Source organism: Schistocerca nitens, chromosome 7, assembly GCF_023898315.1.
Source record: "Schistocerca nitens isolate TAMUIC-IGC-003100 chromosome 7, iqSchNite1.1, whole genome shotgun sequence".
Taxonomy (NCBI): domain Eukaryota; kingdom Metazoa; phylum Arthropoda; class Insecta; order Orthoptera; family Acrididae; genus Schistocerca; species Schistocerca nitens.
In genome coordinates this window covers 19,786,569-19,803,179 of record NC_064620.1, presented here as the reverse complement: position 1 = coordinate 19,803,179, position 16,611 = coordinate 19,786,569, and the positions used below count along the sequence as shown (strand labels likewise).

At 44.0% G+C, this 16,611-nt stretch overlaps 1 protein-coding gene across 1 annotated transcript in view; it reads left to right on the top strand.

Annotated features, from left to right (window-relative positions):
• LOC126195455 (leucine-rich repeat-containing protein 9-like) overlaps positions 1–16,611 on the top strand; it is a 42,031-nt gene that overhangs the window by 12,362 nt on the left and 13,058 nt on the right. Inside the window, exon 2 of the mRNA XM_049934082.1 lies at positions 5,119–5,312. Within this exon, the coding sequence (XP_049790039.1) occupies positions 5,119–5,312 (194 nt within the window). The remainder of the gene's footprint in view (positions 1–5,118; positions 5,313–16,611) is intronic.

Genomic DNA, 16,611 nt, shown 5'->3' with positions numbered 1-16,611 from the left:
TCTGTTGGATACATCATTTACAGTAGTCAGTGTTCAAATTACAAACCCCAATTTTCAGCCAGTGTAGCAACGCAGTACATTGACACCAAGTACGACAAACAAAGATATATATAAAGCAGGTGGAACTGCTACAAAGGGAACATCATCTGTTCTTGTCAGGAAGAGTCCAAGCAAAAAATGAAGTCAGTGTTATTATTGATCTTCAAATAAAAGATCATCTGGCAGATGTAAGATCTGTTTCTTATTGGATCTTCCTCACTGGGCTAAAATGAAATTCTTCCTAGAATATCAACATCATTCAGTGCTGGTGTGAAGAAGAAGAAGAACAAGAACAAGATAATGTTGAAGACAGCCTTGAGGAAAGAATAAGAGGGGAAGGAACAATTATCACAGATAATATGAATGCCCAAGTGGGGATTGTAAAAGATAGTATGAGAGGGTTCTGGGGTCACACAGATGAGGACCATGAAACCCTAAAAGTAATAGACTCATTGACTTCTGTATGAGGAACAACCTAGTAGTAAGGAACTCTTGCCATCAGAAACAAAAAAGTCATAAGATCAAAGGTATGGATGAGATGAAAAAAGAAAATCTGTTACAGACTGCATTTTGAATGAGAAAAAACTGCTAAATGGATTGGTGGATGTTAAGGTGATCTCTACTGTTTTCTTGGAAAGTGACCACTGACTCATCATTGGCTGCTTAAGGTTCTCTAAGATAAATATAGTAAGAATGCCACAGGAGTAATATTTTAGCCAGTCCACAAATAATGGCAGGCAGCAACCTTCAAGATCAGCACCATAAATGTTAAGGAAACAGTTGACATTAAATTTTGCTGACTTGCCTTCTGCATTTGTCATATTACATTTCTTTGTTGGAGTAGCCCCCACCTACAGCAGGTTTAAATTTACTTGCGTGGCACTCTCTTATCACATTTGTGCCTTGAAAATGATTGGAGTTTTCTCCTATTTAAATTCCATCATTTGTCGAAGATGTCAACTGCTTGCAATTGTGGAAGTTGTTTGAGCGTTTTATGTGCTTGGACAAACTCAAATTTCACTGACCTTGCTTATCTATAAACTTGACAAGTATGGCATTAATGGCAGTACCATGCAATGGTGTAAATCATATTTGTGGAACAGGAAATGATTACTTCAAATTGGGCAAATTATTATTTTGAATGGAAAACAGTACTCCATGATGTCCCACAAGGATTCATACTAGATCCAGTCTTATTTATGTTCTGTGAGTATGTTTCACCATTAACTATCAATGCACCATAAGTCTTATTTTACTTATTTTTGTAGGTGATACTTTGGTTTTACTTAAAAATCAGTATATACAGAAAAATGTCTGAATTGGTTATTAATGTTCTCTCAGCAGCTTACAAACTTAGTTGTAACTCTGTAGGGACATCAAGACAAAGAAGATTGCTGACCTACATGATGGAGCAGAGGTATGGAGCTTCTACATATGCCCCAAACAAATTCAGCACTGCCCATAAAGCTAACATGACAGGTCACTCTCTAAGCCACTAAACCACTGATTGCAAATGGCACCCCACTGGCTGCAGTGAACACAGCACCAGCTGATCCTCCATCTCCTCAGCTACAACACTGTTGGTATCATGTGCAATTACTGACAGTTTACCAGGCTGTATGATACTTTTGGGAAGATATAGATTGACCATCACCTCATCTGTTACACTGGTCACAAACCACTGGCAGATACCATATCACACCTATCAGTGATGCACAACCCAAGGCAGTTCCACCATCTTGCCCTGATTGCTCAATATTCAACTGATATCGAGCACCTGCATGGGGCAGATGACATTGTGGCCAACTACATTTCTTGAGTGCAGACGATCTCCTTCTTGTTGGATTACAACAGGTTAGCCGATGAACAAGAACGTGACCTGACAATTCAAGCTTTACTCACAAAATTGAATGGCAATCAATTACAGGGTCATGGTCCTTTCCAATGTGGCTCTACTTAAAATCCAATTGATCTACCCATGTCAATGTGGTGGGCAGTCTTTGATTTGCCTACACAATCTCATGCACCCAAATGTTCGACCGGTGACCTGGCTCACCACGAGTGCTTTGTTTGGCTGGGTGTCAGACACAACTGCTGTGTAAGGATGCAAACAAGTCTCAATTTTCAGTGAAGTAAGATGGACTGATATGCGCAGACACCCCTTGGCAGACCTTGCGGGATTGCTACCAGATTCAGAAGGATACAATAGGCAGAGCAAGTTTCGTGCTGATTAGAAGCTGTTCCTTTGACAGATTATCATGGTGGCATCAATGGCCAAGGCCTTCATAATGACATGAATATCACATTTTGGTTGCTCAGGTACCATCACCATACATTAAGGGTGCCATTTCAAATCAACACTCATCACTGCTCTATGTAACTCTGGTGGCATGTCCCGCCATTGCACCATGGCGTACCATGCACAGAGCAATGACCTGGTGGGACAGTGGCACCACGTGTTGAAGACAGCATTCAAATGCCCTGGTGATGCATGGACTTAGGCCATTCAGTGGGTGCTTCCCGGCACCTGTATGACCTTCAAGGATGAAGTATATGCTTCGATAACAGAGACCCTTTACCTCAAGATGCTCACACTGCCGTAAACAATCATTTTACCAACGCCTATACCAGTACCATCCAATCTCCCCATAATAGTGCAATGGGTCAAAACCCACATTCGCAGTTCATCAAATATGTGATGCTCCATGAAGACACATTACAGCTGACCTTACAGCCTCACTACGCTGACCCATTCCAAGTGTTAAAGTGTGGCAGCTATACTTTCAATATTGATATCAACGGCAACCCTATAATGGTCTCTGTTAACAGACTAAAACCCACATGGACTCTTGTTGCTGAGAAGGATGTGAACAAACTTCACTACAGCAAAAATCCAGATATCCCTCACATGAACACATCGTGATGTGCCAAACCGGAGATGCTCTTAGTTGACATCTGATACTCCCTGCCTTATACCGTCATGCTTAAACTAGTCGAAAACAGCCTCTGTGTAGAAGCAATGCCACAGCCACAGACACCATGAGCACAACAATTGCTACAAGCCTTGTTAGGACATTCTGCCTAAGTGGCAGTGCATTACACAGCATTGTCCTCATGACTCTCTTTGCCAAGTGAACTCAAAATCACTCCATTGGCTACCACTCTGAGCAGCTGGCTGACATCAGCTAGGCATTGCAACCATCCACCAACCACAGATGATTCAGCACTGTTGTGAACAGTGGAAGGACCAAGGCTGGCCCTCTCCACCTCCCACTGTGGTCAATCACATCACTTTCCACCTTGGTTTGCACCATACCAATGTGCAATATCCATACAACACCTGCTCCCCAGGTTGGTGGCGAAGGGGGGGGGGGGGGGGGCAGGGGAGGAGAGAGTCTACAGAGGAATATGACATATGTAGATCATTGAACAAATTATGTTCCAGAGTTGTAAAAACCAAAGGCAACATGAATAGGTGTGGAAAAGAGCAGACCACTTCCCCCATATGTAGTGTGAGCTATGCCCAAGCACTTGCACTGTTGAAGAGCTCATGACTGCTACACCAAATGTAGTAGCTTGTAGTCTAAAATTTCTGAGCCCTGTAATATTTCATCTTTAGTTGTACAAATGTTATCTTTAAAAGTATCATCCTTGTTTATTGTTATGTAAAGTATTTGATGCTTCTGACACAATTAAAGGAACTCTAGGAAAGGCGGACAACCATTTTCCTCCATTTCCATGTAGTACTTAATATTCTTGTGAATACTGTTCCAAGAACCATTTGTGGCCCTCTGATTTGGAGCCAAGTGAAAGGTTCAGATCAGAAGCTCAGACGACTCTGTCACGATCTTACATACTGATTTCCTTGAGCTCCACTACTGGATAGAGAAGTGTAGGATCTCCCTCCTCCAATGTGCACAAGAATCACCTGTTAGGATAAGTGAAGTACATATGGAATGTACAGGTGCATTTTGGAGGATACGGAAATGCCCTACAAGTCCAATAAGAAACAAGGAATTTCCAGAAACTGAGATTACTTGACTGTTTAAAAATTTAAAAGGTGACATATTTATAAAAAAATTACTAATTCGTGTGATTGGCCCATTGTTTGATGGCACTCTGAAACTCAGTGTTAGCATAAAACCTTTTCCCACGCATAAACAACTACAGTGAGGTAAAAAGATGAAAATCTAAAGTTACCATATCAGAGTTGCGAGTGGAATAGTTGATGTCTTAATTGAATGAATCCAAGAGCTGCTTTATGATGTTGACTGGGGAGGGGATGGGGGGGGGGGGGGCATGCATTGCATGCAACAAGCACGCTTCCTTTTTTAACATCCTTCTTTTGTTATGTATTGCCTCCCATATTTCTTTTTAAAGTCCACAATATTATGAATAATAACCATATAAACTAGTTTTAAAAATTTCTCTGAAGATATTTTCCAATAGAATAGGAGTTGCACAGAAACATCCTTAACTCATTCATTGGTACCACTGAATAGCTCACAAGACATGGAATATGCTCTGCAGGTTGTTGAACATATTTGTACTTATAAGCCTAAGTCTTTTCTGTGCTTATTTCAAACTCTTGAAATCTTTGTATCCATTGTTATTGATTGCAGTATTATAATTATGCTTCATATTATTTTGTTCTGAGAAGTATGAAATACTGGTAATGACTAGGACTTTAAAGATTACATGTGGTGTCTTATATTTTAATAAGATCTCTCAGTGATGTCCCAGATCACCTCCACCTATAATTATATGTCATTAATTTATATTGTATTTACATAAAATGTATGCTTTTGATTTCTTTCCACATTCCAGAGAATTCTCTCCATTTTTATGCATAAAATGTACTGAATATTAGAATTTCCCAGTGTACTATAAGATAAAGTTGTGTTTTACAAACCACAGTCAAAATGAATCACTCTGACTGTTCATGCAGGAGAAAGGGCTTATAAGCTCATTATCGTTTTTTTCAGAAATTATTATTGGTTTTATTACTCACATTAGAATCAGTTAATCTTTTTTCTCAAGTGGTTTGTTAACTTTTTAACAATTGTTTCCTTTTAACAGGTTTGGAAGGATTATCAGATTTGATTGCTTTAGTACTTGACTGGAATAGAATAACAAGTGTGGCTCGTGAACAAGTGGCTGCATTTTCCAATCTAAATGAACTTCATCTTGAAAGAAACAGAATAAGTAACTTAGGATTTCTAAAGCAACTAAAGCAATTACAGCGGCTATACTTGAGTTACAATAAAATACATGTAAGCATATCAGTTTTTGACAATATAATGTAATTGCATACATAAAAAATCTAACCATGAAGTTGGCAGCAGAACGCACACATAATAGAAGATTATAATTAGGCAAGCTTTTGGAGCCAGTGACTCCTTCAGGCAGAAGGGTTGAAGGGGAAGGAAGAGGGGTGAAGGAAAAGAACTGGAGAGGTGCAGGACAAGGGGTAGATTTTGGAAAAGTCATCAAGAACTGTGGGCCATGGGAGACTTACCAGACTTTTATTCTCATCCCGTTAAGTAAGTCTCCCCTGACCCATGGTTCTTGATGACTTCTCCAAAATCTACCCCTTGTCCTAGACCTCCCCAGTCCTTTTCCTCCACCCCTGTTCCTTCTCCGTCAACCCTTCTGCCTGAAGAAGGAGTCTGTGTTCTGCTGCCACTTGGTGAGTAAATTTTTTATCTAACCAATTAAAGTTTGTACTATATTCTATTGTTACATTTGCATTTTAAGCAATACTATTAATTAACATCTTCAGACCAAAAAGAAAATAATTGACTGGCATGTTGAAGTTAAGAGCCACTCAAAATACCTGTGTGTAACATGGAATGAGGTTGAGTGGGAGATGACTTCTTAGTGAATGTAGACTATTGCTCATGAATATCTGCTAAGAAGCAAGCCAGTCTCATTTATTGTGTTTAGCAATGGCTGTGATATATTTGTTATATGAGTGGTGGAAAAGGTTGAGTACTTTAAAATGGGACAAAAATCATCCTGTCTAGTACATAGCAAATTTCACAAAGGTATACTGCATATTAGCTTTTCAGTTTACTGGCACTGGCAAACATTCTGCTTTACAAGGAATTTCAGTCAAATTTGTGGCCAGAAGATGACGATGACAAACTGTACCTGGTGAAATGTGTAATAATTTGTGGCAGAAGGGTTGAAGGGGAAGGAAGAGGGGTGAAGGAAAAGAACTGGAGAGGTGCAGGACAATTGCTAAAAGGTTATAGCTACTGTATCTGCTTTTTCTCATTGAGTACCCAGAGGAAACTGTATAACATAGGTATTTTAAACAGAGTTTTCCCTAAAAGATCCTTCCTTAACTCTGACAATCAGGTTGTCTGATTACAATGGATGAAGTGAAGCAATAGCACAGCCTGGAAGACTGGAAGTATTTTATGTGTGCACACAGAGAAAACTTCACCCTGTATCTGAGTTATGCAAATTTCAGGAAGCCTTCTGGGACAAGTAATGGCAAGGAGGGGAAAAAGTTGTGTGATCTTCTATGAAAATTTAAATTATTCAAAAATTGGTTCTTTGGTTGAGATAATATTGTATCTTGGATCAGAACAGCTGTAATCAAAAGATGGGATACTACATTTTGTCATTTGCTCATGATATAACTATTACTGCCTTCCAGGAACATAATATCCTTGGCCACTAGGCTAAAATTGTGACTCAGTGACACACAGAAAATCCAGGTAGAGTTTATAACCTAGTCAGGTCATTTCTAATGAACAGAGGTAAAATTCCTATATGCATCTATTCAAATCATATAGTATTAAAAATGTACATTCTGTATAATAGTTAACAACAAGTATTAGAACTAATATTAACTATATGTGTTAATGTGATTGAATTTGGGTTCTTGCAGTTATAATTAAGTTAGTAAAAATCCAGGATGGAATATAATGAAATTATGAAAAGGATAGTTGCTACTCATCATATAGTGAAGATACTGAGTCACAGATAAGCACAACAAAAAGACTGTCACAAAATAAGCTCTCGGCCAACAATGCCTTTGTCAAAAATAGATCACACACACACACACACACACACACACACACACACACACACACACTGACAATAGTGTTGTTAGTCGAAAGCTTGTTTCGTGAAAGTCTTTTTGTTGTGCCTATCTGCAGCTCAGCATCTCTGCCATATGGTGAGTAGCAGTTATCCTTTTCTTAATTAAGAAAATAAAAACAAAGATGATGTAACTTACCAAACAAAAGTGCTGGCACGTCAATAGACACACAAACAAACACAAACATACACACAAAATTCTAGCTTTTGCAACCAACGGTTGCTTCGTCAGGAAAGAGGGACGGAGAGGGAAAGACGAAAGGATGTGGGTTTTAAGGGAGAGGGTAAGGAGTCATTCCAATCCCGGGAGCAAAAAGACTTACCTTAGGGGGAAAAAAGGACGGGTATACACTCGCACACACACACATATCCATCCACACATATACAGACACAAGCAGACATATTCAGAGGCAAAGAGTTTGGGCAGAGATGTCAGTCGAGGCGGAAGTGCAGAGGCAAAGATGTTGTTGAATGACAGGTGAGGTATGAGTGGCGGCAACTTGAAATTAGCGGAGATTGAGGCCTGGTGGGTAACGGGAAGAGAGGATATATTGAAGAGCAAGTTCCCATCTCCGGAGTTCGGATAGGTTGGTGTTGGTGGGAAGTATCCAGATAACCCGGACGGTGTAACACTGTGCCAAGATGTGCTGGCCGTGCACCACGGCATGTTTAGCCACAGGGTGATCCTCATTACCAACAAACACTGTCTGCCTGTGTCCATTCATGCAAATGGACAGTTTGTTGCTGGTCATTCACACATAGAATGCATCACTGTGTAGGCAGGTCAGTTGGTAAATCACGTGGGTGCTTTCACACGTGGCTCTGCCTTTGATCGTGTACACCTTCCGGGTTACAGGACTGGAGTAGGTGGTGGTGGGAGGGTGCATGGGACAGGTTTTACACCGGGGGCGGTTACAAGGATAGGAGCCAGAGGGTAGGGAAGGTGGTTTGGGGATTTCATAGGGATGAACTAACAGGTTACGAAGGTTAGGTGGACGGCGGAAAGACACTCTTGGTGGAGTGGGGAGGATTTCATGAAGGATGGATCTCATTTCAGGGCAGGATTTGAGGAAGTTGTATCCCTGCTGGAGAGCTACATTCAGAGTCTGGTCCAGTCCCGGAAAGTATCCTGTCACAAGTGGGGCACTTTTGTGGTTCTTCTGTGGGAGGTTCTGGGTTTGAGGGGATGAGAAAGTGGCTCTGGTTATTTGCTTCTGTACCAGGTCGGGAGGGTAGTTACGGGATGCGAAAGCTGTTGTCAGGTTGTTGGTGTAATGGTTCAGGCATTCCGGACTGGAGCAGATTTGTTTGCCACGAAGACCTAGGCTGTAGGGAAGGGACCGTTTGATGTGGAAAGGGTGGCAGCTGTCGTAATGGAGGTACTGTTGCTTGTTGGTGGGTTTGATGTGGACGGACGTGTGAAGCTGGCCATTGGACAGATGGAGGTCAATGTCAAGGAAAGTGGCGTGGGATTTGGAGTAGGACCAGGTGAATCTGATGGAACCAAAGGAGTTGAGGTTGGAGAGGAAATTCTGGAGTTCTTCTTCACTGTGAGTCCAGATCATGAAGATGTCATCAATAAATCTGTAGCAAACTTTGGGTTGGCTGGCCTGGGTAACCAAGAAGGCTTCCTCTAGGTGACCCATGAATAGGTTGGCGTACGAGGGGGCCATCCTGGTACCCATGGCTGTTCCCTTTAGTTGTTGGTATGTCTGGCCTTCAAAAGTGAAGAAGTTGTGGGTCAGGATGAAGCTGGCTAAGGTAATGAGGAAAGAGGTTTTAGGTAGGGTGGCAGGTGATCGGCGTGAAAGGAAATGCTCCATCGCAGCGAGGCCCTGGACGTGTGGAATATTTGTGTATAAGGAAGTGGCATCAATGTTTACAAGGATGGTTTCCGGGGGTAACAGATTGGGTAAGGATTCCAGGCGTTCGAAAAAGTGGTTGGTGTCATTGATGAAGGATGGGAGACTGCATGTAATGGGTTGAAGGTGTTGATCTACGTAGGCAGAGATACGTTCTGTGGGAGCTTGGTAACCAGCTACAATGGGGCGGCCGGGATGATTGGGTTTGTGAATTTTAGGAAGAAGATAGAAGGTAGGGGTGCAGGGTGTCGGTGGGGTCAGGAGGTTGATGGAGTCAGGTTAAAGGTTTTGCAGGGGGCCTAAGGTTCTGAGGATTCCTTGAAGCTCCGCCTGGACATCGGGAATGGGATTACCTTGGCAAACTTTGTATGTGGTGTTGTCTGAAAGCTGACGCAGTCCCTCAGCCACATACTCCCGATGATCAAGTACCACGGTTGTGGAACCCTTGTCCACCAGAAGAATGACGATGGAACGGTCAGCCTTCAGATCACAGATAGCCTGGGCTTCAGCAGTGGTGATGTTGGGAGTAATATTAAGGTTTTTTAAGAAGGATTGAGATGCAAGGCTGGAAGTCAGAAATTCCTGGAAGGTTTGGAGAGGGTGATTTTGAGGAAGAGGAGGTGGCTCCCGCTGCGACGGAGGACGGAACTGTTCCAGGCAGGGTTCAATTTGGATAGTGTCCTGGGGAGTTGGATCATTAGAAGTAGGATTAGGATCATTTTTCTTCATCTCAAAGTGATATTTCCAGCAGAGAGTACGAGAATAGGACAGTAAATCTTTGACGAGGGCTGTTTGGTTGAATCTTGGAGTGGGGCTGAAGGTGAGGCCTTTGGATAGGACAGAGGTTTTGGATTGGGAGAGAGGTTTGGAGGAAAGGTTAACTACTGAATTAGGGTGATGTGGTTCCAGATTGTGTTGATTGGAATTTTGAGGTTTTGGAGGGAGTGGAGCTGGAAGTGGGAGATTGAGTAGATGGGAGAGACTGGGTTTGTGTGCAATGAGAGAAGGTTGAGGTTTGCTGGAAAGGTTGTGAAGGGTGAGTGAGTTGCCTTTCCGGAGGTGGGAAACCAGGAGACTGGATAGTTTTTTGAGGTGGAGGGTGGCATGCTGTTCTAATTTGCGGTTGGCCTGTAGGAGGATGCTCTGAACAGCCGGTGTGGATGTGGGAGAGGAAAGATTAAGGACTTTTATCAAGGATAGGAGTTGACGGGTGTGTTCATTGGCTAAGTTGATGTGTAGGTGAAGGATTAGGTGGGTGAGGGCAATGGATTGTTCAGTTTGGAACTGGTATAGGGACTGATGGAAAGAAGGGTTGCAGCCAGAGATGGGAACTTTAAGTGTGAGGCCTTTGGGGGTAATGCCAAATGTTAGACAAGCCTGGGAAAATAGAATATGGGAGCGTAATCTGGCTAGGGTGAAGGCATGTTTGCGGAGGGAATGTAAATAAAACTTAATGGGGTCGTTGTGGGGGTGTTGTGAGGGTGACATTGTATTAGAAGATGGAAAGTGTAACATGAGGCTGAAATGAAAATGAAAATAAAAATATACGGGGAGAGATAAAGGTGAACTGGAAAGTAACTGGAGATCTGGTGTGAAAAAGGCGAAAAGGTGTTGGTTACAGCTGGGCTATGTTGGACTTGGGTTGGTAGACAACGATGTGCACAAAGGTTAGGTGGTTGTGTTGCCGCAAAAACTCGTTAAAGGACTGAGAAATTCGGGAAAATTTCGAAAAAACTGCGTATAATGTATTAAAAGGAGTGGTTTTGTGGTGGCAGATTATGAAAATGAGGCTAACAATTGTCTGAGGAAGAAATAATGACGTTAAAACCTGTGGGAAGCGGCTAAAAATTATCAGTGATGTGGGAAAAACGGAAATGGAAATAAAGCGAAAGTTATTATAAATAGCCAAAATGGTTGTTTAAAAGGTGAAAGGAAATGTTTGTGAACTAGAAACGGTGGTTTTTATAGCAGCGGTAGTGTTGATAGCGGCAAAAAAAATTTTTTGGTTATGTTTTGGAAGTGGGTTACGTATTATTGAGTATATATAAGGGGGATAAAATTGTATAGCAGATTATGGTAAAAAGGAGAAGGTGAATACAAAGTGAAACTACTGGCAAAAACACAAAGAGAAAATAAGACGACAGGAAAGATTTCGAAATGCAACAGTGACAATAACAAACGTAATTGTTGGGTTCAAATTAATGATATTAATATAATAGAGGGAAACATTCCACGTGGGAAAAATATATCTAAAAACAAAGATGATGTGACTTACCGAACGAAAGCGCTGGCAGGTCGATAGACACACAAACAAACACAAACATACACACAAAATTCAAGCTTTCGCAACAGACGGTTGCCTCATCAGGAAAGAGGGAAGGAGAGGGAAAGACGAAAGGATGTGGGTTTTAAGGGAGAGGGTAAGGAGTCACTCCAATCCCGGGAGCAGAAAGACTTACCTTAAGGGGAAAAAAGGATGAGTATACACTCGCACACACACACATATCCATCCACACATATACAGACACAAGCAGACATATTTAAAGACAAAGAGTTTGGGCAGAGATGTCAGTCGAGGTGGAAGTGCGGAGGCAAAGATGTTGTTGAATGACAGGTGAGGTATGAGTGGCGGCAACTTGAAATTAGCGGAGATTGAGGCCTGGTGGGTAACGGGAAGAGAGGATATATTGAAGAGCAAGTTCCCATCTCCGGAGTTCGGATAGGTTGGTGTTGGTGGGAAGTATCCAGATAACCCGGACGGTGTAACACTGTGCCAAGATGTGCTGGCCATTCACCAAGGCATGTTTAGCCACAGGGTGATCCTCATTACCAACAAACAACGTCTGCCTGTGTCCATTCATGCGAATGGACAGTTTGTAGCTGGTTATTCCAACATAGAATGCATCACAGTGTAGGCAGGTCAGTTGGTAAATCAAGTGGGTGCTTTGACACGTGGCTCTGCCTTTGATCGTGTACACCTTCCGGGTTACAGGACTGGAGTAGGTGGTGGTGGGAGGGTGCATGGGACAGGTTTTACACCGGGGGTGGTTACAAGGATAGGAGCCAGAGGGTAGGGAAGGTGGTTTGGGGATTTCATAGCGATGAACTAACAGGTTACGAAGGTTAGGTGGACAGCGGAAAGATACTCTTGGTGGAGAGGGGAGGATTTCATGAAGGATGGATCTCATTTCAGGGCAGGATCTGAGGAAGTTGTATCTCTGCTGGAGAGCAACATTCAGAGTCTGGTCCAGTCCCGGAAAGTATCCTGTCACAAGTGGGGCACTTTTGTGGTTCTTCTGTGGGAGGTTCTGGGTTTGAGGGGATGAGGAAGTGGCTCTGGTCATCCATCCCTCATGAAATCCTCCCCACTCCACCAAGAGTGTCTTTCTGCCATCCACCTAACCTTCGTAACCTGTTAGTTCATCCCTATGAAATCCCCAAACCACCTTCCCTACCCTCTGGCTCCTATCCTTATAACTGTCCCCAGTGTAAAACCTGTCGCATGCACCCTCCCACCACCACCTACTCCAGTCCTGTAACTCGGAACGTGTACACGATCAAAGGCAGAGCCACGTGTGAAAGCACCCACTTGATTTACCAACTGACCTGCCTACACAGTGATGCATTCTATGTGGGAATGACCAACAACAAATAGTCCATTCGCATGAATGGACACAGGCAGACAGTGTTTGTTGGTAATGAGGATCACCCTGTGGCTAAACATGACTTGGTGCACGGCCAGCACATCTTGGCACAGTGTTACACCGTCCGGGTTATCTGGATACTTCCCACCAACACCAACCTATCCGAACTCCGGAGATGGGAACTTGCTCTTCAATATATCCTCTCTTCCCGTTACCCACCAGGCCTCAATCTCCGCTAATTTCAAGTTGCCACCACTCATACCTCACCTTTCATTCAACAACATTTTTGCCTCTGCACTTCCGCCTCGACTGACATCTCTGCCCAAACTCTTTGTCTTTAAATATGTCTGCTTGTGTCTGTATATGTGTGGATGGATATGTGTGTGTGTGCGAGTGTATACCCGTCCTTTTTTCCCCCTAAGGTAAGTCTTTCTGCTCCCAGGATTGGAATGACTCCTTACCCTCTCCCTTAAAACCCACATCCTTTCGTCTTTCCCTCTCCTTGCCTCTTTCCTGATGAGGCAACAGTTTGTTGCGAAAGCTTGAATTTTGTGTGTATGTTTGTGTTTGTTTGTGTGTCTATCGACCTGCCAGCGCTTTCGTTTGGTAAGTCACATCATCTTTGTTTTTAGATATATTTTTCCCACGTGGAATGTTTCCCTCTATTATATTAATATCATTAATTTGAACCCAACAATTACGTTTGTTATTGTCACTGTTGCATTTCGAAATCTTTCCTGTCGTCTTATTTTCTCTTTGTGTTTTTGCCAGTAGTTTCACTTTGTATTCACCTTCTCCTTTTTACCATAATCTGCTATACAATTTTATCCCCCTTATATATACTCAATAATACGTAACCCACTTCCAAAACATAACCAAAAAATTTTTTTTGCCGCTTTCAACACTACCGCTGCTATAAAAACCACCGTTTCTAGTTCACAAACATTTCCTTTCACCTTTTAAACAACCATTTTGGCTATTTATAATAACTTTCGCTTTATTTCCATTTCCGTTTTTCCCACATCACTGATAATTTTTAGCCGCATCCCACTGGTATTAACGTCATTATTTCTTCGTCAGACAATTGTTAGCCTCATTTTCATAATCTGCCACCACAAAACCACTCCTTTTAATACATTATACACAGTTTTTTCGAAATTTTCCCGAATTTCTCAGTCCTGTAACGAGTTTTTGTGGCAACACAACCACCTAACCTTTGTGCACATCGTTGTCTACCAACCCAATTCCAACATAGCCCAGCTGTAACCAACACCTTTTCGCCTTTTTCACACCAGATCTCCAGTTACTTTCCAGTTCACCTTTATCTCTCCCCGTATATTTTTATTTCCATTTTCATTTCAGCCTCATGTTACACTTTCCACCTTCTAATACCATGTCACCCTCACAACACCCCCACAACGACCCCATTAAGTTTTATTTACATTCCCTCCGCAAACATACCTTCGCCCTAGCCAGGTTACGCTCCCATATTCTACACTCCTGGAAATGGAAAAAAGAACACATTGACACCGGTGTGTCAGACCCACCATACTTGCTCCGGACACTGCGAGAGGGCTGTACAAGCAATGATCACACGCACGGCACAGCGGACACACCAGGAACCGCGGTGTTGGCCGTCGAATGGCGCTAGCTGCGCAGCATTTGTGCACCGCCGCCGTCAGTGTCAGCCAGTTTGCCGTGGCATATGGAGCTCCATCGCAGTCTTTAACACTGGTAGCATGCCGCGACAGCGTGGACGGGAACCGTATGTGCAGTTGACGGACTTTGAGCGAGGGCGTATAGTGGGCATGCGGGAGGCCGGGTGGACGTACCGCCGAATTGCTCAACACGTGGGGCGTGAGGTCTCCACAGTACATCGATGTTGTCACCAGTGGTCGGCGGAAGGTGCACGTGCCCGTCGACCTGGGACCGGACCGCAGCGACGCACGGATGCACGCCAAGACCGTAGGATCCTACGCAGTGCCGTAGGGGACCGCACCGCCACTTCCCAGCAAATTAGGGACACTGTTGCTCCTGGGGTATCGGCGAGGACCATTCGCAACCGTCTCCATGAAGCTGGGCTACGGTCCCGCACACCGTTAGGACGTCTTCCGCTCACGCCCCAACATCGTGCAGCCCGCCTCCAGTGGTGTCGCGACAGGTGTGAATGGAGGGACGAATGGAGACGTGTCGTCTTCAGCGATGAGAGTCGCTTCTGCCTTGGTGCCAATGATGGTCGTATGCGTGTTTGGCGCCGTGCAGGTGAGCGCCACAATCAGGACTGCATACGACCGAGGCACACAGGGCCAACACCCGGCATCATGGTGTGGGGAGCGATCTCCTACACTGGCCGTACACCACTGGTGATCGTCGAGGGGACACTGAATAGTGCACGGTACATCCAAACCGTCATCGAACCCATCGTTCTACCATTCCTAGACCGGCAAGGGAACTTGCTGTTCCAACAGGACAATGCACGTCTGCATGTATCCCGTGCCACCCAACGTGCTCTAGAAGGTGTAAGTCAACTACCCTGGCCAGCAAAATCTCCGGATCTGTCCCCCATTGAGCATGTTTGGGACTGGATGAAGGGTCGTCTCACGCGGTCTGCACGTCCAGCACGAACGCTGGTCCAACTGAGGCGCCAGGTGGAAATGGCATGGCAAGCCGTTCCACAGGACTACATCCAGCATCTCTACGATCATCTCCATGGGAGAATAGCAGACTGCATTGCTGCGAAAGGTGGATATACACTGTACTAGTGCCAACATTGTGCATGCTCTGTTGCCTGTGTCTATGTGCCTGTGGTTCTGTCAGTGTGATCATGTGATGTATCTGACCCCATGAATGTGTCAATAAAGTTTCCCCTTCCTGGGACAATGAATTCATGGTGTTCTTATTTCAATTTCCAGGAGTGTATTTTCTCAGGCTTGTCTGACATTTGGCATTACCCCCAAAGGCCTCACACTTAAAGTTCCCATCTCTGGCTGCAACCCTTCTTTCCATCAGTCCCTATACCAGTTCCAAACTGAACAATCCATTGCCCTCACCCACCTAATCCTTCACCTACACATCAACTTAGCCAATGAACACACCCGTCAACTCCTATCCTTGATAAAAGTCCTTAATCTTTCCTCTCCCACATCCACACCAGCTGTTCAGAGCATCCTCCTACAGGCCAACCGCAAATTAGAACAGCATACCACCCTCCACCCCAAAAAACTATCCAATCTCCTGGTTTCCCACCTCTGGAAAGGCAACTCACTCACCCTTCACAACCTTTCCAGCAAACCTCAACCTTCTCTCATTGCACACAAACCCAGTCTCTCCCATCTACTCAATCTCCCACTTCCAGCTCCACTCCCTCCAAAACCTCAAAATTCCAATCAACACAATCTGGAACCACAACACCCTAATTCAGTAGTTAACCTTTCCTCCAAACCTCTCTCCGAATCCGAAACCTCTGTCCCATCCAAAGGCCTCACCTTCAGCCCCACTCCAAGATTCAACCAAACAGCCCTCGTCAAAGATTTACTGTCCTACTCTCGTACTCTCTGCTGGATATATCACTTTGCCACGAAGAAAAATGATCCTAATCCTACCCCTAATGATCCAACTCCCCAGGACACTATCCAAATTGAATCCTGCCTGGAACAGTTCCGTCCTCCGTCACAGCGGGAGCCACCTCCTCTTCCTCAAAATCACCCTCTCCAAACCTTCCAGGAATTTCTGACTTCCAGCCTTGCATCTCAATCCTTCTTAAAAAACCTTAATCCTACTCCCAACATCACCACTGCTGAAGCCCAGGCTATCTGTGATCTGAAGGCTGACCGATCCATCGTCATTCTTCTGGCGGACAAGGGTTCCACGACCGTGGTACTTGATCGTCGGGAGTATGTGGCTGAGGGACTGCGTCAGCTTTCAGACAACACCACATACAAAGTTTGCCAAGG